Source organism: Haliotis rufescens, unplaced genomic scaffold (assembly GCF_023055435.1).
Source record: "Haliotis rufescens isolate VD_foot unplaced genomic scaffold, xgHalRufe1.0.p SCAF_5, whole genome shotgun sequence".
Classification (NCBI taxonomy): domain Eukaryota; kingdom Metazoa; phylum Mollusca; class Gastropoda; order Lepetellida; family Haliotidae; genus Haliotis; species Haliotis rufescens.
In genome coordinates, this window is record NW_025964223.1 from 59,812,220 (window position 1) to 59,837,754 (window position 25,535).

The following is a 25,535-nucleotide window of genomic DNA, read 5'->3' on the forward strand; positions in this document are numbered from 1 at the left end:
ACATCACTTTCTATTTTATTCTTGAAGAACTAGACTGAAAACATCTATTCCATCAAAACACATTTTGGGGGAGCCATTGTGTCCTTTGTCAGGATTCTGGTTTATTGCTCTGGTTTATGGCCATTCTAAACACAGAACAATTGACGCAAGGGACAAGGCTCCTCCTGCATACAATTCCATAGTGATTTGTAAAATCAACCAAACCAAATTGATTCTGTTGCCTGACTTTTCTATTCTGTCCCATAGGCTGCATGTAAGGGGCACTGTGTTGCCATCCTCAGCTTTTACAGGTACACTGACACAGCCATTGTGACCGCACATTAATGGGCTGGTCAATATCAATTATACAAGCTCCATCATCTCTCTGTCTGTTGTACCATGACACTGAATAAGGGACACAACAACTTCTGTGTTGAGGTCATCAAACATTCCTCCCTGCCTGTTTGATCATTGCTTATTCATTGTAAGTCATGGTGCTCCTAGGTTATAATAACATAACACTGTTCCACATCTCTCTGGCTGGATTACTGGTGTATAAATGGAATAACATATTCCCTTGTTAATATGTACTGTTACAAAAGCGATCCCACTAATCAGAATTAGCTAGTCAGGCATGTTATTGAGGCTGAATAACACTCAACATGTACTGCTAAGGACTAAAGAACTGGTTACACTCGTATAGACTAATTCATTATTAACACTCGCAGATTCAAGTTTTAGGATGTTTTAGGATGGACTCAAAGAGCCCAACACACACATGGCAACATGTCTGTAGACCCATAGTCTTCTCACCAGATTGGATAAGGGTCTATCTCCATATATGAAAAATTATCTTTCTATATCTGTGTACATATATCAATATCATTACCCAAACGGGTTAGAAATAACCAAGTTCATAAAAAATGTTTGTGCCCTTGGGCAAATTATCACTTCATGCATACCAGCGTATTGTTTACGTAATCCTGGCCACATTGTTGACGTCATTCAAATTTTATTGTGACGTAAGGTCGGAATGTCATCACACTAGAAATGATGTCATAGCTGAGGATTGTTGATGTCATTAGACAATAGTAGTTTTCATTCGTGGTCATTGCATTTTTCAAAAGGGGAGCTCAAAAGGATTAATTAAATAATGGGTAATAAAGAAATTATTACACTTGCATATGTTTCTCATACTGATTTTAACTTGAGTAAGAATTCATGTATTACCCTTGCTCTCGCTCGGGAAATACAAAAATTCTGACACTCATTTCATAAAATGAGAATGACACACATGTTCGTATAATCATCTTTATTATATACGTGTACGTATATCAACATGGTCAATAGTAATCCTTTACTATTTCTGTGTATATATAATCAATAATAACCCCTAATGATATCTGTGCACATATATCAATAATAACCCCTGATGCTATCTATGTACATATATCAATAATAACCCCTAATGATATCTATGTACATATATCAAAAATAACCCCTGATATCTGTGTACATATATCAATAAAACCCCTTAATGATATCTATGTACATATATCAATAATAACACCTAATGATATTTGTGTACATATATCAATAATAACCCCTAATGATATATGTGTACATATATCATTAATAACCCTTAATGATATCTATGTACATATATCAAAAATAACCCCTAATGATATCTGTGTACATATATCAATAATAACCCCTAATGATATCTGTGTACATATATCAATAATAACCCTTAATGATATCTATGTACATATATAAAAAATAACCCCTAATGATATCTGTGTACATATATCAAAAATAACCCCTAATGATATCCATGTACATATATCAATAATAACCCCTAATGATATCTGTGTACATATATCAATAATAACCCCTTATGATATCTGTGTACATATATCAATAATAACCCTTAATGATATCTATGTACATATATCAATAGTAATCCTTTGCTATTGTTGTGTACACAGTCCTGCTTAAGCACAGATTTAGACCATTTTATTTGGTCATTATTATAAAGAGGACATTTCAAAGGCCCTCTGAACCCAGGTACATTAGAAGGCTTAATGATGGCTGGCTCTCTCCCAGATGACAGTACACCATCAGAAAACTTTCAATTACATGGAGGAGGCATTTGGGAGATAGTGTTTTTCTACCACATTTAAAACACTGGTGCATTTAGGCAGCAAACAGTCTTTGATGTTCATGTGTTCTGTGCTCTGAAGGTAGATTACTCAGCTCTACAGCGCTGCCATGTGGATATGGTAATATGGCCATGCCTTAATGAACGTCTATCCTCTGTGCTCTGTGTGGAGCTCTACAGCGCTGCCATATGCAGTAAGGTAGTTCCTCATTGAACAAATCTGGCATCAGGCTGGCTAATTTACAAATACCACCAGGACAAACTTGCCTGTAGTTGACAAAGGCACATGGTTATGTCCATTTGATGAGATAGTTTTAGGATAAAGTGCCTCAAAAATAGAAAACATATTCATGTTAATACTTTAGTACTTATTCCCATATGAGATCAAAGTCTCCTGTAGTATCTACAGGGATGTTGGCCAATGGAAAAAAGATTAGAGCTTTCTTTAGAAGCACATAAAAGAAGCACCTCTTGGGCTCATCGTTCAAAGGCTGAGTTAACCCTGGGACAACTGAGTTCTCTAATATTTCTCTGGAAAACATCATAATCATTATAAGATCTCGAAACTATCAAAACATTTTTTCAAATAGCTCCAAATTTTCTGTAAGCAGTATAATTAGATGCATTTTACGATGTACCATAGGTGTGGTGAAATTGGGTGTAACATATAGCCATATAAAGAGGTGTTATAGCTTTATATCGGATACTAGTTCAAGAAACCAAAGCAATATTTTGAGGTGTTATGACTTTATATTGGATATTAGTTCAAGAAACCAAAGCTGTAGATAAAGGTACCATAACTTTGCATTACATATTAGTTCAAGAAACCAAAGCCATATTTAGAGGTGTTATAACTTTGCATTACATATTAGTTCAAGAAACCAAAGCCATATTTAGAGGTGTTATAACTTTGCATTACATATTAGTTCAAGAAACCAAAGCCATATATAGAGGTGTTATAACTTTGCATTACATATTAGTTCAAGAAACCAAAGCCATATATTGAGGTGTTATAACTTTGCATTACATATTAGTTCAAGAAACCAAAGCCATATATAGAGGTGTTATAACTTTGCATTACATATTAATTCAAGAAACCAAAGCCATATATAGAGGTGTTATAACTTTGCATTACATATTAGTTCAAGAAACCAAAGCCATATATAGAGGTGTTGGATATTAGTTCAAGAAACCAAAGCTGTAGATGAAGGTGTTATAACATTGTATTACATATTAGTTCAAGACACCAAAGCTGTATACTCCAGAGGTATTATACCTTCATATTACATATGAGCTCCAGAAACCAAAACCACAGACAGGATGATATAACTTGGCAGGTGAAGTAGGTCAAGAATGTTCAATACACAGGATTCTGAATGCAAAATAAATCAATGGTATTATATATATGGATTGCTGTCCACTCGACCACAGTAGCCCCAACCTTGCAGAGCATCAGAGCCAACTAGTTACAGCAAGCAGTCTCCCTGTATCTGTCAGTGGAACAATCACATTTTCTGTTTTGTGCTGCTCCTGCACTGAATAACCTAGCCTTGTCAACACCCTTTACAAACCAGGCCAGATGTAACCCAATTTAGCAACACAGGTATCTGTTACTACCTTGATGGCTGATGTCTATTCACAACTTTACAACTACTGTCATGACAAACACATCACATCCAATGTATTTTTGTTGTACCCTTAGTAAATATTACCCATTGACTAACAACTGAGGCGTAGGTAGTCTCATCCATCCATCCATCCATCCATCCATCCATCTATCTGTATAAACAAGTTTGTAAATGTAATCTACTAAGTCCTACATAATGTATGCTACTTAGTCTTATTGAACACATACTTTCTAACTGATGGACTGAATTATTTAGAAATCTAATACTCACATAATTTGGTAACACATTTTTCATGAAAGTTATGGATTTTTTTATTACAAAATCTGTTAAAAACCCTACTGTTTTCACTAATGTTAGGAATTTGTCAATGATAAATATGTTTATAAGTGAATGAAGTTATGAAGAACTTGTTCAAGAGTTAGTTCGGACTGGGCAGACTGGAAACTATGCTAGTTGGTCTACTTAATACACTTTATACACACTTTATTCCCATCCAATCATTGAGACCAAGTGTAATAAATTTTATATATGCACACGTGAGTTTTCAAATACATAGCGGATTGGACAGTAAAGCAATATGACATCAATAATTAATTATGATGCAAAATAAACAAATTTAACAATATTTCCTATTTTGACTTGTATAACATATTCAGGTAAACAATTGATCTGCCTTTGCATGTGTTTGTGATGGGTGCCACCGGTGGGCAGGATGCACTTGTGTTTTCACGAACACATAGTATCATGACTATTTGATATTGATTAATAAACACATGCTCATGATATAATTGGAATCATACAGATTTCTTAAGAATATGGAAAGGTTTTCTTGCTCTATTTACGATGTAAAAAAAGATAATGTTGAATCAGTAGCTTTTACATGTGTTTGTGATGGGTGCCACTGGTGGAACAGGACGCTCCTGGTATCATCGCTATTTGATAGTGATTCATAAACACATATTCATGATATAGTCGGAATTGTACAATGGACTTAAATTTTAGCGGAGATTTCTATTGAATATGGAAATAGCTTATGTCGCATTTATTTCACCTCTATGTAATACTTTTCTGGGGACATGAACACATACAGGAATGTTAAAGTTTATCAACAAGACAGGACGTATTCAATGTTCAGGCCGCAGAGTCAATACTACATATGATTTTAGTATGAACATAGCTACATAATTAATTAATCTGTTTTATTTTTTAGCAGAGACCTCTTGTGATTATGGAAAGGGACTTGTTGCGATACAATTCTGTATTGTCGTATTGTTAAACCACGAACAACAATGTGATATTTCAAGGCTAGGAATGATTTCCCCATTCCATGTACTATCTCCATGGTCTACTGGTAGAGTGTCTGCCCGGAGAGAGGAAAGTCCGATATTCGATCCTCCGCCGCATCATACTAAAAGACGTTAAAATAGGTACTTGTTGTTACCCTGCCTGGTCCTCGGCATTAAGGGGCTAAAACAAGGACTGGTTGCCTCAGAGTCAGTATGCTGAGTCTGAGTGGGGTATTCATGTTAAACTGCGGAATGGTATCTCAGTGGGCTAGCACTAAACATCAGCATGAGTCCGGACAAATACAAGCAGCCACACACACACATGCATGCACATCGCTATATAAGTGCAATAATCTTGGATGCGATGTCAAACCCCATTTCTCCTCAAATCACCTCACCCCACCTCACCTCCCTTCCATGTAGCCACAAACACAGTTATTCATAAGTTCCTGCTTCTGATATTTGCTGACATTTGGTTGAATCATCAAACAAAATATCTTGATCACTGTCTGTTGTATTTTTACAACATCCCTTATACTACACAAAAAAAGTAGAATCAGTAAAATCAATACTTCCTCCCTGAAACCTCTCGACATGATTCCATTCCCTCATCACTTCCTCATCTGTCTTCCTCATAAAGAACACTCTGTAACAGTTATTAATCAAATGTGATGACACATTCAAAAGATTTTTCTTACAACAATATTCCATTTCTTTCCTATACTATTGTAGCAGACAATGACGAGCCTATGAAAAGGGAAGTTACAAAGACATTCTAATCAAGAACACAATCAACATGCATAGTTTTGAAAAATGTAACTTTAACATTCCATAACAAATAATTCAGGGTTGTACTTTGAACTTTGCTCAAAAAGATGAACAGAACAATTAATGGGCTCAAGGTGAGATAGAGCTACTGCCCAGAGAGCGGAAGGTCGGGGGCTCGATCTCCAGCTGCATCATACCAAAAATAGCAAAAGTTGGTTACCCTGCCTTACACTCGGCATTAAGGGGCAAAAATATGAACTTATCGGCTCAGAGTCAGTATACTGTGTCTGAGTCAGGTATCTATATTAAACTATGTATGGTATCACAGTGCACAATCACCCATCCCCCACGCCATGCCACGCCACGCCACGCCACGCCACGCACGCATCATAATCTTGCAAACGCCGCAAACCTAATTCCACCTGACCCACATACTCAACATTGTCAACTTTGTATGAACAGCTCATTGAACAGCTGACATACCCTTGACTTGTGTGTAATAACACTTGTGTTGCCTGTGTCATATGAACATTAATATCTGTGCAGGAAGTGATGTTTCACATGATAACATGGCAGTCAATACAAGTGTTATATCCTACTGGGAGACTAGCACTCCATACAGTCTTCCATGGAAGTCAATCCAAGTGTTACATCCAACTGAGAGACTAGCACTCTATACAGTCTTCCATGGAAGTCAGTACAAGTGTTATATCCTACTGGGAGACTAGCACTCCATACAGTCTTCCATGGAAGTCAGTACAAGTTGTATATCCCACTGGGAGACTAGCACTCCATACAGTCTTCCATGGTAGTTAATACAAGTGTTATATCCAACTCGGAGACAAGCACTCCATACAGTTTGGGTTATTAGCTTCCCCAGAAAATATTCTGTTTTGTTTTAATTTGTTTTAATTTTAGAGGAGAGAAATGTATTTTGTATTAAAAGATTTAATAGCCTGTATGTTAGCCTATTCTATCCTGAACAAAAACACATAAACATACCATCAATTGATTACCACCCTGGCTGAGACCAGTCCTTTACTGCCTGTATATATTACCATTTACATTACCCATGTAATGGCACTGAGAGCACTGCAGCATTGACTGCATCGGCAGCAACCAGTCATGAAGGCCACTCCACCAGCTAGCCATGGTCTGTGCTGATGAAGTTCACTCCACTAACTGGTCACTGCAGGCTCTGTGCTGATGAAGTCCACTCCACTAGCTGGCTACTACAGTCTCTGTGCTGATGAAGTCCACTCCACTAGCTGGCCACTACAGGCTCTGTGCTGGTGAAGTCCACTCCACTAGCTAGCCATGGTCTGTGCTGATGAAGTCCACTCCACTAGCTGGCCACTACAAGCTCTGAGCTGATGAAGTCCACTCCACTAACTGGACATTGCAGGCTCTGTGCTGATGAAGTCCACTCCACAAGCTAGCTACTACAAGCTCTGTGCTGATGAAGTCCACTCCACAAGCTAGCTACTACAAGCTCTGTGCTGATGAAGCCCACTCCATTAGCCGGCCACTACAGGCTCTGTGCTGATGAAGTCCACTCCGCAAGCTAGCTACTACGAGCTCTGTGCTGATGAAGCCCACTCCATTAGCTGGCCACTACAGACTCTGTGCTGATGAAGTCCACTCCGCAAGCTAGCTACTACAAGCTCTGTGCTGATGAAGCCCACTCCATTAGCTGGCCACTACAAGCTCTGTGCTGATGAGGTCCACTCCACTAGCTGGCCACTACAGGCTCTGTGCTGATGAAGTCCACTCCACTAGCTGGTCACTACAAGCTCTGTGCTGATGAAGTCCACGCCACTAGCTGGCTACTACAAGCTCTGTGCTGGTGAAGTCCACTCCACTAGCTGGCTACTACAGTGATCGCTCGCTATTGCGCTACCAATGGGGTCCAAATAATTGGTGGGCGTTATAGACGATGAGCCGTTTAACCGAGGCCGAGGCGGGGGAGCGCGCTCGGCAAATCTCAAATCATCAATAGGCCTATGTGTTTATCTCACGTCACGTCAAAATAGTATATATTTTTATTGACCTAGATCTACCTGTAATATCATTCATTTATTAAATCTGTCATATTTCACAATGTCTGAAATACGTATTCCATTCTAATTTATCATTTTTTATCAATAAACTAAAAAATTATTCACTATTTCCCGCGATGTTATTGAAAATAAAATTCTCGGACACACATTTCGACAACGGGTCCGCATCGAACATGTCAAAGAGCAAAATAAAGACTATTTTAAGCAAATCTTTAAATATATTATACAAAGTGATAAATAAAATCAACAAAAATATATCTAAAAGTAATCAAACTTACATCTAAGTTATTATTTCCATCGTTTCGTGCGATCGCGTGTAATGTAAGTCAAATGACATCTCGGCTTTCGTCGCCTTGAATTCTCTGCTCGGACACAACGTTTAATGCAAAAATATATGCATGAAAAATCTTTGTCACAGCTCGTAACCTAGCACGATACATTCGCGAAGTTCCATATTTTTAAAATATATCGTGATTTCCTGCTTAAAACGTTCAGAATAACACGATTTAACAAAAAATCTTTCGCTAACTTCTGAAATTTATCAAACACGAGCTTTGTATCAAAGCTTGATTGGCTGCCTGAGGTCACGTGCTCAAAATTGACCAATCACGAAACTTGTAGCAGATTTCGGCAAGAAAGCGTCATTAGAAACAAATTTTAATCCAATGAAATCGCTTGTTATAACTACGGGGAAAAAACAGGCGATGTTACGAAAGCGCGATTACGAAATGAATGACCGCCGTGTTGTGACAGCAACTACATGTGTGTGACAGTTTAGCCTTAAATTGGATTGCCCACTAATTAAGAATATAAACTTCACTTGTGGTTCTCTTTTATTGCATGCATGCGCTTCTAAGATCAAAGGATGTATAGTGTGAAAAGTTAACTAGTTGAACAATCGTATTTCCGGGACTTGCCGCGGATATTTTCAAACAGATTATTATAACTCCATTCAGCAATAAACCGTTGATTATGCAATGAGAAGCGTTATGTGCAAATAAACAACGAACAACAATACAATCATGTCTGTGTAAAACTCTCAGTATTAAAAGTGTACATAAATTTTGGGAGCCATGCGTTACCGCGCGTAATAACCGAAGTAGCGCTTTATCGAAGAGCGCAATAGCGAGCGATCACTGTACAAGCTCTGTGCTGATAAAGTCCACTCCACTAGCTGGCTATTACAAGCTCTGTGCTGATGAAGTCCACTCCACTAGCTGGCTACTACAGGCTCTGTGCTGATGAAGTCCACTCCACTAGCTGGCTACTACAAGCTCTGTGCTGGTGAAGTCCACTCCACTAGCTGGCTACTACAAGCTCTGTGCTGATAAAGTCCACTCCACTAGCTGGCTATTACAAGCTCTGTGCTGATGAAGTCCACTCCACTAGCTGGCTACTACAGGCTCTGTGCTGATGAAGTCCACTCCACTAGCTGGCTACTACAAGCTCTGTGCTGATGAAGTCCACTCCACTAGCTGGCCACTACAGACTCTGTGCTGATGAAGTCCACTCCACTAGCTGGCCACTACAGGCTCTGTGCTGATGAAGTCCACTCCACTAGCTAGCCACTACAGGCTCTGTGCTGATGAAGTCCACTTCATTAGCTGGCCACTACAGGCTCTGTGCTGATGAAGTCCACTCCATTAGCTGGCCACTACAGGCTCTGTGCTGATGAAGTCCACTCCATTAGCTGGCCACTACAGGCTCTGTGCTGATGAAGTCCACTCCATTAGCTGGCCACTACAGGCTCTGTGCTGATGAACAGACACAAACCAAAATGTCATTGCTGTGAATCAGTGTGGACCCATTTAGAAACGTTCTCTGTCAAGGTGTGTCCGTCCTCACATTAATGTTATGAAACAGCCAGCAGCGAGGCAGGGAAGCCGAGTGACTGTGGCTATCTTGTAATTGCTTTACCATGCAATGACCGTATAGAAACGATGTATCCCACTCGGCACAATCATTCTGCTTAATGACATATTTATTAATCTTGATACACAGGGGAATTCTTTGGCTTTGAAGCTTGCAGTGATTAAAATAGCCATGTCCATAAGCATTGATAATAATACTTTTTTCAACAGATGAAGGCCCTGATGAATTTAGTCGGCTCTCAAGGGAGTGAGTGAGTGAGTGAATACAGTTTTACACCAGTTTTAGCAGTATTAAAGCAAACTCTCAGTGGGAAACACTAGAAATGGGCAACAGATTTTTGGCAATCAAACCCAGGACTTTGGTGCCTTAACCACTAGGCTTTATTTCAGTAAAGGGGCCACCAGCCCATTATACAATACATGATATCAGATTAAGACAATTTCAGCGCCAGTGAGAAAGTTATTATGTTTTTTAAAATCAAGAAATATAAATTTAGCTAAAGCATTAATTATGCATGGGATTTTAGATGTACAGAGTGTTACAAATTTATCAAAAGTTACATTTGTGTAAAAATAATAAGGTAGAACCTTACGTCTCAAACTGTCATAGTATGGACATTGCAAACAAACAAAAAATTCAGATTCAACTTCAGGTCTGACACAAAATGGACATAGTCTCTTAGCTTTAGGTATACTGTACTTCCTTCCATTTTCATTCAGCAAAGTATGACCAGAACATCTTCATTTACTCAAAGCAATGCGATAGGCACTTACTGGAATACTGAAATAAAGCTCTCTCTCTCTCTCTTAACCACCCAAATCCCTTCAAGGGAAACAACCATCTCTCGGACTTAGTCCAAAAATCAATACTAAAAAAATGTTCAGTAGCTCACCTATTTGAAGCTATATCCAATTTTGAGAAATGAAGATGCATTTACAAGAAAGAAGAGCTAAATATGGATAACCTGACAGTGAATAGGATCCTCAACACGTTAGTATTGGTCCTCCCATTGTCTAAAGGACACTTTGACGCCACGGACCTTGTGCAGAGCATAGATTGGCAGTGCAGGAATAAGTCTTAAACAGTGAACAAATCAGTAACCATATTCCTTTGAGGCTTACTGTCTAATTGTCTGCAAGAACTATTCTAGACTTGATACTCATGTCAATATGTCATTAATGAAAAATATGGATGTGAATAAAGTTACAATCCAAAGAGGAGTGTGGAGTATTATTATCGTGAGGTCTTGCATAGGCACTTTTTATGGATAACAATTTCTCCATTGCTTGTACCAACATTTCTGGGATACTTCTTGCCCTGCCATTCAGTGAGTGAGTGAGTGAGTATGGTTGTACGCCGCTTTTAGCAATATTCCAGCAATATCACGGCGGGGGACACCAGAAATGGGCTTCACACATTGTGCCAATGTCGGGAATCGAACCGGGGTCTTTGGCGTGACGAGCGAACGCTTTAACCACTAGGGTACCCGACCACAATCTTCCCATATTACTTTCAATCAAGGATTGAGCGATCATCCACATAAACAAAAACAGATATTGAAAACAATCGAAAGGTAGCTTGACCCGTTGACATGTTCAACGAATCAATCATGATATTAATTGTTATTTCGTCAATCAAACCAATGAAATCAACAAATCACGCCTTGTGTTGTATCTTGTTTTCATTTCCGAGAGTAAATGGTGTATCTTGGATGTGTATTGATGATCTAACATTTCTGATAAATGTGATAGCAAAATAAAGTCATGTATAACTGGGCCGGTCATATACACAGTAAACTACGGTTATAACGAACACGCTTATAACGAAATAACAGATATAACAAACTAACTTTTTAGTCCTGACTATATGCTGTAGTTATGCTGTATATATGCTTATAACGAATTACGGTTATAACGAACTAAAATTACTAGTCCCTTTGAGTTCGTTATAACCGTAGTTTACTGTATCTATATTAATATATTATACAGGAATAACCATGCTGAGAACATAAAGGACAGTTTATGTCAGGGAGTGATCTAAACAATCAGTTGATTAATTTGATCAATTTACGTTCAAGCCTTGAGGCAAGTGTTAGGACTTAATTTTTTATTGTAAAACTGTTTACCATGTATATAATTACCAGTTGATTGCTAGACAAAGGCTCATCTAGGTCAAAAGACCCCCCACCAATCCATCTGCACTCCCCACCCAGCAGGTGACCGGGATAATGGTCACTAATCCAGGACAGATCCATGATCATAACTTGCCTGGAACTAAACCTCTTGTCTGTGGGGATTACCATGGATTGATCATTAATCAGGAACCTCTGAATAGGTGCTGGGTTAGTGGCAAGACCCCAGTTAAAATAGTCAACTGTTATATTGTTACATATTCTGTATAAAGGTCAAACACGTTCTGTTTAGTAGTTTCTCCAACTTGATGTCTTTATTACTTGCTTTAGATTTTCAATTTTCACTTAATTTTATTAAATAAACGTGACAAAAGCATAAGAAATCAAAAGAAATCTCTGCTTGAAGTGGAGTCCAGTGTACGATTCTGACTATATCATGAGCCTGGGTTTATGAATCACTATGTAGTGATGATATCTGGTGATTACAACATGGTAGGTGTATCCTACCCCACCGGTGGCATCAGTCACAAACACATACAAAGGCAAGTCAATTGTTTACCTGAAAATACATGGAATACATGGCACAAGTAAGAAGTGGGAATTGCATCAGGTATACTTTTGCTACTAAAGCATCAGGTTTGGAAATGTGCTCCACATGTCTATCATAAAACATTTTGAAAGTTTTACTAAGGTCCTGAAGGCGACTATGCTTGTCGTAAGAGGCGACTATGCTCATTGTAAGAGGCGACTAATGGGATCAGGTGGTCAGGCTCGCTTACTCAGTTGATGCATATCATGGTATCCCAATTGCGTGGATCGATGCTCATGATATCGATCACTGGATTGTCTGGTCCAGACTCGATTATTTACAGACCGCCGTCATAAAGCTGGAATATTGAGGCGTTAAACAACAAACCAACCAACCAACCAAGGTCCTGAATGCTGAACCTGTAAAACATTAACCAGAACCATTTCACCTTTGTTGTCATCATTGAAGGTATGTAAGGGATTCATCTACACACACTGAGTCTTAATTGTTCAGGAAGTATCACCTCGAATTCTTAGGGGAATACAAAGAACAAATCCTCACCACATCTTTGCAACTGGTGATTATGAACTACGATACTGGCTGACTAATTAATAAATATTGTTGATCAAGGTACCGATGTACCTGAGAATATCCCACGCCCCCCAATAAGAAAAGACAAGTTGAAAGAAATTATGATGTACTCACACTGTGAAATGGTAGATGAAACACTTCCATCCCGTGGGTCGTTCCAGGAAGTTGTAGATGCGAGCCTGTAGTGAGGTCTTGCCGTGCATGCGACTGGCGTACATAGGTGGGTAAGGCTTGTTCTCCGCTGCTTGCAAAGCTTGTTGGAGGTTCTTGGAGTCTACAGAGGGAGCCAATGTAGACCCCGAGGAAAATTCTGCTTCATAATGTTCAGTAATAATACTTGGAAATCCATTTCCAGAAAACTTGGACTTGTTCCTTTTAAGGAAGCCTCGGACGTCACCTTTAGGCAGCATACGCTGGGCAGAGCCATCGTCCCGACAAGGGACATCCATCTCTGGTTCCATCTGAATGAACTTTCACCTGATGCAATTTGTCACTTATTGTATACCAATTCACAATTAACCATGAATTGAAACTTGAAATGATTCCCAACAGTCCAAAGTGTCACATATTGGTATATTGGTCAGAAGACAAGGCTCAGTCTATGAAGACTTTCCTACAACACGTTGAGATCACCTAACTGCAGATATGTACATTGTTAGTTCAATGTAAAGTTTCTATGACAAACATTCACGTGGGTTATCCCACTGCTGACATGGCTGTCCAGTTCCTATGCTCCAAGGGTCACCCTACACCGGCTGCAGCCATCTTGTCCAATGATCCTGATCTGCTGCATCCGGCACAGGTTGTTCATCTGCAGCATCTCATTGGCCAATCTGTGAAAAGAAAATATAATAATTTGCATGAGCCTGCTTGTTTGACAACACAGATACCCATACTGTCCTTGACTCTATCAAATAAAGCCTGCTAGTTTGACAACACAGATACCCATATTTTCCTCGTCTAAATCACAGCAAGCCAGCTTGTTTGACAACACAGATACCCATATTTTCCTCGTCTAAATCACAGCAAGCCAGCTTGTTTGACAACACAGATCCCCATATTTTCCTCGTCTAAATCACAGCAAGCCAGCTTGTTTGACAACACCGATACTCATATTTTCCTCGTCTAAATCACAGCAAGCCAGCTTGTTTGACAACACAGATCCCCATATTTTCCTCGTCTAAATCACAGCAAGCCAGCTAGTTTGACAACACAGATACCCATATCGTCCTTGACTCTATCACAGCAAGCCAGCTTGTTTGACAACAGAGATCCCCATATTTTCCTCGTCTAAATCACAGCAAGCCAGCTTGTTTGACAACACAGATACTCATATTTTCCTCGTCTAAATCACAGCAAGCCAGCTTGTTTGACAACACAGATCCCCATATTTTCCTCGTCTAAATCACAGCAAGCCAGCTAGTTTGACAACACAGATCCCCATATCGTCCTTGACTCTATCACAGCAAGCCAGCTTGTTTGACAACAGAGATCCCCATATTTTCCTCGTCTAAATCACAGCAAGCCAGCTTGTTTGACAACACAGATACTCATATTTTCCTCGTCTAAATCACAGCAAGCCAGCTTGTTTGACAACAGAGATCCCCATATTTTCCTCGTCTAAATCACAGCAAGCCAGCTAGTTTGACAACACAGATCCCCATATCGTCCTTGACTCTATCACAGCAAGCCAGCTTGTTTGACAACACAGATACCCATATTTTCCTCGTCTAAATCACAGCAAGCCAGCTTGTTTGACAACACAGATCCCCATATTTTCCTCATCTAAATCACAGCAAGCCAGCTTGTTTGACAACACAGATCCCCATATCGTCCTTGACTCTATCACAGCAAGCCAGCTTGTTTGACAACACAGATCCCCATATTTTCCTCGTCTAAATCACAGCAAGCCAGCTTGTTTGACAACACAGATCCCCATATTTTCCTCGTCTAAATCACAGCAAGCCAGCTTGTTTGACAACACAGATCCCCACACCTTCTTGTCTCATTCACAGCTTCAGTTAGCACCAAAGGTCACAGATTTCAAACAAAGCCTGTTTATCACCTCCAGTGTCTGTTTCCATAAAAACGTATCAGTCGCAAACCCACATCTCATGTCCTCATTGTCCAGTAAGCCGACATAATGACCACACACTTGGATACCTAATACAATTCAAATTTGCACTCTACAGAATATCAATACCCAAGCTGCATGGACAACAGACAATGGACTTTGTCCTACATTATGCTGATAAATAATTACTGGCAAATATATACGAATCAGAAGAGAACCTTTCTAAAAACAATGACAAAGCCGTAGGAACTGGCTCCCTAATGAACACAATCACATGGCAACATTTACTGGGTATCACAACAATGAAAGGGAATGGTCTGATTATTGGCAAGTGAACTCCGACCTTTACTGCAACATAGATAGTTTATAACAGGTCCAAAGGACTTCAGACAAAGGAAACTGATATGGCTTGCTCTGTGAATCTTGCATGTCATATGAGAAGTAGTGTTAGATTATTGATGAGCAAAAATGAAACATCAAGAAATTCTGGTGACATACATTCTTCCTGTGTAATTATCACAAACCAGGACAATACACTGGAGTTGGTCAGATTAAATTTAAAAAAGTAATTCGGTGAAACAGTTGGCAATTGCTAATCATTGTTTCTCATGAAAAAAATCAATTAAACCAAAGGCATAAAGGTTTCTCATATTATAAAAAACAATGTCAACTTAATTGCCATATAGTCACAATAGAGGATGATGCATGTCTTTATATCCCAATTGCGTGGATAGATACTCATGATGTTGGTCACTGGATTGTTTAGACTTGTCCACACTTGATGGTCCAGACTTGATTACTTACAGACCACTGTCTTACAGCTGGAATATTGCTGAATGCGGTGTTAACAACAAACAGACACAATGGAGGAGTGAGTGAGTGAGTGAGTATGGTTTTACGCCACTTTTAGCAATATTCCAGCAATATCGCGGCGGGGGACACCAGAAATGGGCTTCACACATTGTACCCATGTCGGGAATCAAACCCGGGTCTTCGGCGTGACGAGCGAACGCTTTAACCACTAGGCTACCCGACCGCCCCCACAATGGAGGACGATGTGTCTACTACCAGTGGGCATTATATATACAAGTCTCACTGACCTCCTTTTCCAAGGTCGGACACCATCTCCACACTTGTGAGTGAGTGTGTTGGGCTTAACGCCGCTTTTAACAGTATCCAGTCATATAACGGCGTGTCAGCTTAATGTGGGAGGAAAGCCCGAAGTGATGCAGGTCTCAGATGTTTATCACTTCAGTGAAACCCACGAGCACGGGTATGGTGCTGACAAACCTAGAAACATAATCGGGACGAACCGGGATTCGAACTCACAATCATAGGTTTCTGGCGTGCCTAAGGGACACAACTCTGCACAGCGAATCGTGGCGCCTTAGACGACTGGGCCACCTGTGCCCCTTCCTGTTGTGACCCAGTCAGTATGAAGGAGACATCTTCACAGACACCTACCGTATTCGACGTAATAAGCGCCCACGGCCATATTTGCTAATATATTGGCTAGTGAACAATCCCAATAAGCACCTCTTCCGATTGATCAATGTACACAAGACTTATTTATTCGCGTATATTACGTACTCGTGTGTCATATGCACCCTTAGTTATGGACAATTTAATTCTGGAAAAATAAATCTGTCGTACATAAACATTTCAGGCTGTCAGCATAAACCACGAAATTTATGTTTAAACTCTGGTCTTTTTTCACCAAAATGATGTTCTAATAAGAGCCCCCTATTTCTAATTTTGAGAGCGCCCTGGGCGCTTATTACGTCGAATACGGTATTTCATGCTGAGTGGTAATTAACTTGCTGAACTTAAGTATCATTGAGGTTATGTTGGGTGAAATGGGGTTTAACATCACATCCAAGATAATTGCACTTATATTGAGACGTGCATGCATGTGTATGTGTGTCTGTGGCTGCTTGTACAAGTCCGAACGGATGCTGATTTATATTACTAGCACACTGAAATACCATGCCGCAGTTTAACATGAATACCCCACTCAGACACAGGATACTGACTCAGAGCCGACCAGTTCTTGTTTTAGCCCCTTAATTCAGCCAGACAGGGTAACAACAAGTACCATCTTTTAACGTCTATAGGTATGACGTGGCCGGGGATTGAACCCCGGACCTTCCGCTCTCTGGTTGGACGCTCTACCATTAGACCACGGAGGCGGTCTTAGTAGCATAGATGCTGTATGGTATACAACAATACTAAAGATAGTTTTATGCCCTCTTAATGTCATAAATTGGCTTACAAATCTCATTACCAAAACATTTAAGCTGGTGGTCACAAAAATTACTTGAAACAAAATTCAACTTCCAAATATATTTGCAAATGGTGAATGAAGGTCACGGAGTTTGGTGTTTGTAGTCGATGGTTTTGAGACATGTTTCCCCAGATTCTGTCATCATTTCATCCAGGAAAGCTGAGGGGAACCGCCAACAATGTGTTGATCAGGACTTGAATGCCAACCCTCAAGTAGTCTCAAGAGCCATTAGCCCGTAAGTGGCAGTGGTTTTATCCTCCGAACAGAAAATTATGTTGCGTGCACATTCCGGGTAAAAAAATACATGTTCGTGAAATAGAGTCAGACCAAATTTGTTTCTTTCTAATTTCATTTATTTTTGTCCATCAGATTTGTTAATTAACTAATATGAAATAAAAGGCCTATAACTATAAGCAAAAATATTTAAAATATAATCCTATTTCCGAAGTAAACAGTACATGCTGATAACAGAGCATCAGTTTTTATGAAATAGAGAGTAAATGAAAGAAACGAGCTGGAATTCAAGTACAGGTTCTTTGTGCGACAAGAACATGGATGTGTTAGCAAAGGTGACAAAAGTTGCAGCTAACTTGCTGGGGATTACATCAACCACACGTCCTTCAACAACAATTCAATAAGCCATGCGAGACAGCCATTGGTGTCCCTCCACACAGAAGAAGGCTGAGAATCCCAGCCACAAGGCACTGTGGGCAACGACTACTCTTGTCCCCAGACAACACAATTAAACCGTCGTGCATGCAACAACACAACACAATTTTAGTTTGATGTCACAGAAATCCTAAAATAATAGACAAGCTCTACCCTTAAGCTCTAGCTATACAATGAGACATGTGTGCTTTCTTGTATAGCAACATGGCCTTCAGGAAAATGAAGACGTGTACTTTTGAAGATTTCATTCATCACATTGTACGTAAATTTTCTTTGATTTGAGTAAAGTATTTTTTGAGGCTGGTATGGTCAACACCTGCGACAGGTTTTGTCACGTTAATCATAATCACTGAAACCATGCCACACGTGTCACCAAATATGTGCTCTGTCTGATATTGATCAGCTGTACCGGCAGCCCTTTATCTCTTCATGTATATGCAATACCAAGGGTCGTTGTGACATTTTAGAAGCATCACTGGATCATTACAAGAGATCCGATTCCCCCCCGCTGCCTTCCTTAAGTAGAGAATGAGCATGTGTTTGGATATTCTTCAGCTGCAGTTCAATTAGTTTGTAAATGAATCACAATTGCAAATACTTCTACTTGAACGACAACACATCTTGTGCATATACTTGTCAAGTTGCTGAAATAATTGTAATATTAAGACAAACCAAATGATATTACTGCAAACTTAACTATACATCTGTTAAGGAGATATGAACAATAATAACCAATACATTGTCCATTGTTACGCTTATTTAGATTGAGTGAGTGAGTGAGTTTGGTATAACGCCGCTTTTAACAGTATTCTAGTTATATCACGGCGGGTCAGCTTAACCCACAATCATAGGTTTCTGTCGTGCCCAAGGGACGCAACTTTACAGAGTCACCTTAGACGACTGGGCTACCCGTGCCCCCTATTTTATATTGAATTATCTCATATCTATGTCATTTAAATGCTTAGAATCAAAGTTGTTCTTCATATAAACTACGAGACAAAGAAAGTATACACCCATATTTGATGGTGACTAAAAATGAAACCGACAAGAAATCAATATTCAGTGGTGATGGATTCGATACAGGTATCATAGTTGTGTTCTGGACTTCTGTTTGCAGTGTTTTCAGCCATGCAACGTTTTGATAACGTCAGCAATGTTTTTGTCAAATCCAATTTTCATATGTATACTTTCTCTTTCCCGGTAGTTCAATAGCCATGTATACAATTACCTACCTGTAATATAAAGTCAAAGGTGCATTCAGATGCAACAGTTCCACGTGAGAGGAGGGATTATATTAGAGATCCTAGTAAATGGACGCTAGCCAAATATCTGCAATAAAAAGTACATTTCCTGTCCGTGTGTCACCAATTCGCTGTGAGTCCGTGTCCCCACCAACGTATTTCCGATTTTGTGAACGTGGGTTTCACCGACCAATTAGGAAGCCACCTTGGTTAGTGACACAGGGGAAATTGAGCTGAACTCCTTCAGGCAACTCCACGGTTAGGAGACGGTGTAACCTGCGTGATTAGTATCACCCGTCTGAAGACAATAGCAACAATGGCCACCACAATGGCACCATCCACAGACGCCAAGATATGGATCTAAATGCCCATTTGCGAAAAGTACTTGTCACTTTGGAAAACATATAAACTAAGAAGGATGTGATGCATCAGACTCAGCAACATCATCATGGATAAGCCCTGAAGGATAATAAGTTGCAAACTCAGACCATCGTGGGATGGATATCTTTTAGAAATGTCTTCCCCAGCACTAAAGTAAATGATGAGTTGTGTAGTTCATGTGATTAAGCATCACTTTCAAAACTACAGCTTCTTTTCAGCCACTAATAATCCACGAAAACCGCATTATGTTTACAAGCATCCAATGCAGTGTCTTCTGAAGCTTAACTCTAACAAGTGGTAGATTTCAGACCTGCCAATTTCAACACCTTTCTGAACTCCACACATGGCTTGACATAACTCTCCTGTTGGTACCTGATGTAGTGAATCCTCCCAGTCTCCATACATCATCTTTCTTTCTCCCTCTCAACAATGGTGGCAGTCCCTCAGGCCTTTACAACACACCTTCACACAATTACAAAAGCGCACTTTGAAACATGGCAGCCATCGGCTTGGGGATGTATACAGAAAGTCCAAAATAGCTGAGAGAGGTGAGCAATTACAAACACTGTACCACAGCGATGTAGAGGACGAGATTGCTGCCTGGCTATTAGACGAAGCAGTGGAAGGACAGGCACAAAATGCGTGTTTACCATCTGCTCTTCTCTGACGGACAGCCTGTGAAAGGTTTCAGGAGTTTCATAGCCACGGGTTCACAGGTTCTCCCAACACGCCACACCATAAAGCTTAAAGAGTACTCTTCCGCTAAGCATAGGGGAGTAATGAGAGAAATAATGATGGAATCAAAGGAGTCCTTCAGGTGCTGTCACAGCTTTGTGTCAGTGTGTGCTGGGGAATATATGACGTGTCCTATCATGGATGTACCACACATATACATTGAAGACTCAGGACGTGTTTGAGCTTCAGGCTCAGTTCTAGTTAAATATAGGTTGAAAACAACCATTCTTTTGCATTTAAAGTATCATAAACAGGAAATTGTCAAACAAGAATATATACAATGAGGACTATAATTACTACTAATTAATCTGAGGTTATTATGATAATTATTATTAGTGTCATTCTTCATTGCTATAAGGTGAGGTGAGCTGAAATAGGGTTTAAAGTCGCGTCCAGGATTATTGCACTTTTATAGTGATGTGCATGCATGTGTGTGTGTGGGTGTGTGTGTGCGGGTGTGTGTGTGCGTGTGTGTGTTGCTGCTTGTAGTAGTCTGAACTGATGCCGATTTTATAGTGCTAGCCCACTGAGATACCATGCCACACTTTTACATGAATACCCCACTCAGACACAGTATACTGACTCCGAGCCAACCAGTCCTTGTTTTAGACCCTTAATGTTGAGTGCCAGGCCAGGTAACAACAAGTACCATCTTTTAACGTCTTTTGGGATGACACGGCCGGGAATCAAACTCCTGACCTTCCTCTCTCCAGGCGGATGCCCTACCACTTGACCACAGAGTCGGTCTCGGCGCTATGATGATGATCATCATTATTATGTAAATTAAGTATTCATTAAAACTGCAAAAGCTATCCATTTAATGAATCCTTTGATAGTGATATACCATATTCGACGTTATAAGCACCCACAGTGATATTTGCTGATATATTGGCTAGTGAACAATCCCAATTAGCACCCTTCCGATTGATCAACGTACACAAGACTTATTTATTCGTGTATAATACACACTCATGTGTTATATGCACCCTTAATCACAGGCAAATAAATTCTGGAAAATTATATCTGTCGTGTATAATACGCAGAGACTTTTCTTTTGTATCATTTCAGGCTGTCAGCATAAACCATGAAATATACGATCTCTCAACTCTTTCACCAAATTTCTAATAAGAGCCCCCTATTTCTAATTTTGAGAGCACCCTGGGCACTTATTACGTTGAATACGGTATGTATTTCCTCAATAAAGGATACATCAATAAGCTTTCAAACTAATACAACTTCCAAGATAAATCAATCATATGACCAGTTTGAATACCAAGCCTTAAGAAGGTGACATGAACAGCGTTGTTTATTTCAATCACATCAAAGACAATTGGAAACAAAACATTCCACTTATCCATCCCTGTATTTTAATGTTTAAATAAGGTAACATCCTTGGTGGCACATCATGCATTACCTTTAAGTATGGAATCTTTACCATGAATTTAGCATGAATGTCAAAATTGACCTTTAAATCAATTATACGTTATCAGACTTTCATCCGTGTGTGTATCACTTCACACCACTACACCTCATGAAACATAGCAGAATAGCCGAAAATACACCAGCTGATCTCAATTTGATATTCAATGGAAATGGGGAGTTACCAGAACAAGATAACAAAAAAAGTTTAAGTTTAAAAAGAGTTATATACGTAATACAAATAGATTTATGTCAACTATATTTTTCTCACTGTTCACTTGTCTTTTCCTATTCTTGTCTTTCCTTCTGTTCTGTTCGTGTTTAGAACAAGCTGGAAATCAATGGCGTAAATATCTGGGAGAAGGTGTCCTAAGTTGGAAAACTTGTACCCAATCCCATTCACATTTTGTGATTGAATATGTTTAAATAAAATCACACCTCATCCCCTTAGCCGTTGATATCCCCAGTTTGTAAATCTAACATACAAGGTACTTGTCTGCAATGTTCAACGACCTTCCATTTCGGAACTCAATGGATCCTCCATATTTCGGAAACCTATTTTGTTTCTACACATGAAGAGTTCAATCAATCCTTGGAATATACAGTAAAAATCAAAAACTTATTTTCTGTTGAAAATTAATTGAATAAAACATGATGAACAATTAAATGGTTTGTGAAAAACAAACCATGAAGCGGTGTACTGTATTCCCTGTGGTATGTGCAAGGTCATGTCAACTCGGGGTGAAACGATACATCGGTGCACTGGTGCATCGTGGGTTTTCATACAATGATACGATATACGATACATTTTTTCTGTATCCATACAAGAGAGCACACTTGCTAAAATAAATTACTTTGTTCTTATTTAATTACCCCCTCCCCCTCCCCTTTTCGTCAGTCACATATTGCAAAATGTGTTGTAATTAGTTTTTCAAGTTTACTTCTTAAAAGAGATGTTATGAACATGTGTCTACATCTAGCTTTTCCTTTGGAATCTGCTCTAAAATATTTATAGTCAAGAAGTGATTGCACATAAATATGCGTTTCGCCATACATTAGGGCTGGGATGAGTCCAAATTTACTATCCGGGTACCCACCCCCTATTACACGATCCTACACGGGTACCCACTCTCAAAATGTCCAATTGGGAACATGTCCAATTGGGAACATTTTTAGCATAGCCCTGGCAAAACGTATTTAGATACATGTATTAAACAATCTAGTCATTCATACACTGAAGCTGAATTAAGTTATATCTTTATTCAACCATATGAAAAATCAGATATATTGTATAATGACAATATCTGAACTCTATGGTTACACTACAAGTCACTAATGTTCACATTTCTTTCTGACTATGCACCCATTCCTTCTAACCACGGGTCCGGGTAGTCCTGTGAGTACCCGCTTCCTACTCAGTACCCACCCGACCCGGGTACCCGAGTTACCCATCCCAGCCCTACCATACATAGTGTATCATGACCCATGTATAGTGATACGCATCCTATCGTGACCTTGCTGTATTGTCGCCCCAAATGTGAACTACATGTAGAGAGAACTCTCTAAAGTCTCCTTCCATCAGAAGTGACCTTTAAAATGAGGAAGTCCCTGGAGTGTTAAAATCTCCCACTACAGGACAAGGCAGTTGACTCTACAGACCCCACACAGCCTACCAGAGTAAGTTATTAGTTGTAGGGAAAACATGACACTCTCATGCATTAACATGGCTGGTGTTGGGCCCACTAGACAACGCCAATAGTGGCATCACTGATGAAGATGAGTTAACCCCCAGTATTATTAGGAGGCATCAATAACAATGGTGGAAACTGACAATGCCCCTGCTAGTCTAGACAGATTGAGGAATACTACAAGAATTGACCTGTACTTATTGAAGAATACTTCAAGAATTGACCTGGACTGATTACAGAATACAAGAATTGACCTGGACTGATTGAAGAATACAAGAATTGACCTGGACTGATTTCAGAATACAGGAATTGACCTGTACTGATTGAAGAACACAAGAATTGACCTGGACTGATTGAAAAATATCACAAGAATTGACCTGTACTTATTGAAGACTACAAGAATTGATCTCGACTGATTACAGAATACAAGAATTGACATGGACTGATTACAGAATACAAGAATTGACCTGTACTCATTGAAGAATACAAGAATTGACCTGTACTTATTGAAGAACACAAGAATTGACCTGGACTGATTTAAGAATACAAGAATTGACCTGGACTGATTGAAGAATACCACAAGAATTGACCTGTACTTATTGAAGACTACAAGAATTGACCTGTACTGATTGAAGAATACCACAAGAATTGACTGACCTGGACTGATTTCAGAATATCACAAGAATTGACCTGGACTGATTTCAGAATACAAGAATTGACCTGTACTGATTGAAGAACACAAGAATTGACCTGGACTGATTGAAAAATATCACAAGAATTGACCTGTACTTATTGAAGACTACAAGAATTGATCTCGACTGATTACAGAATACAAGAATTGACATGGACTGATTACAGAATACAAGAATTGACCTGTACTCATTGAAGAATACAAGAATTGACCTGTACTTATTGAAGAACACAAGAATGGACCTGGACTGATTTAAGAATACAAGAATTGACCTGGACTGATTGAAGAATACCACAAGAATTGACCTGTACTTATTGAAGACTACAAGAATTGACCTGGACTGATTGAAGAATACCACAAGAATTGACCTGGACTGATTGAAGAATACAAGAATTGACCTGGACTGATTGAAGAATACCACAAGAATTGACCTGGACTGATTGAAGAATACAAGAATTGACCTGGCCTGATTGAAGAATACTACAAGATTTGACCTGTACTGACTGTGCAATAACCACAGCATCAGATAATGCACTTGGAACAGATTTCAACACAGTGATGTCTACTGCAACTACCACAACATCAGATAATGTACTTGGAACAGATTTCAACACAGTGATGTCTACTGCAACTACCACAACATCAGATAATGCACTTGGAACAGATTTCAACACAGTGATGTCTACTGCAACTACCACAACATCAGATAATGCACTTGGAACAGATTTCAACACAGTGATGTCTACTGCAACTACCACAACATCAGATAATGTACTTGGAACAGATTTCAACACAGTGATGTCTGCTGCAACTACCACAACATCAGATAATGCACTTGGAACAGATTTCAACACAGTGATGTCTACTGCAACTACCACAACATCAGTTAATGTACTTGGAACAGATGTCACTCATCACTATATTCACATTATCATTTTAGGCATAAGGTAAGCCTGATGACAAAAATGGACATATCTGGAAACTTTATGTTCATGAATACCAGTATGTAAGTTATTGTACTGCTTTAAGCAAAATAGCCATGGATATATTGCACATGAGAGCCTGACACTGAAACACACCAACATGACACGCACGTGCAACATCACTTGTTGGCTATAAAAACATTGGGTTTTCATTTGCATGCCATCACAATCTTACAGAAAGTGAACAGCGACTGATGGAAGCCCAATGTCACAACACCATCGGCCAACAGCAAACAGGAAAATCATCTTCAGCTGTAGCTCGACTTTTCCACGTAGCACCAGGCACGATTACAAGACTGTGGAACCGTCATCAGACACATGGGGCAACACGTGACTTTCTATATCAGGTTGACCACATATCACTA

General features: G+C 39.4%; 1 protein-coding gene across 3 annotated transcripts in view; it reads right to left on the reverse strand.

Moving 5' to 3' along the window:
• Nucleotides 1-25,535, reverse strand: part of LOC124140336 (potassium voltage-gated channel subfamily KQT member 1-like) — a 158,923-nt gene that overhangs the window by 128,226 nt on the left and 5,162 nt on the right. For 2 of the 3 annotated variants that reach the window (XM_048384046.1, XM_048384048.1), the window contains exon 2: nucleotides 13,120-13,838. In XM_048384046.1, coding sequence (XP_048240003.1) covers nucleotides 13,120-13,466 — 347 coding nt within the window. In that variant the 5' untranslated portion in view covers nucleotides 13,467-13,838. Of the gene's footprint in view, nucleotides 1-13,119; nucleotides 13,839-19,264; nucleotides 20,143-25,535 lie in introns of those variants that run through there. The other variant, XM_048384047.1, reaches the window with a different exon arrangement.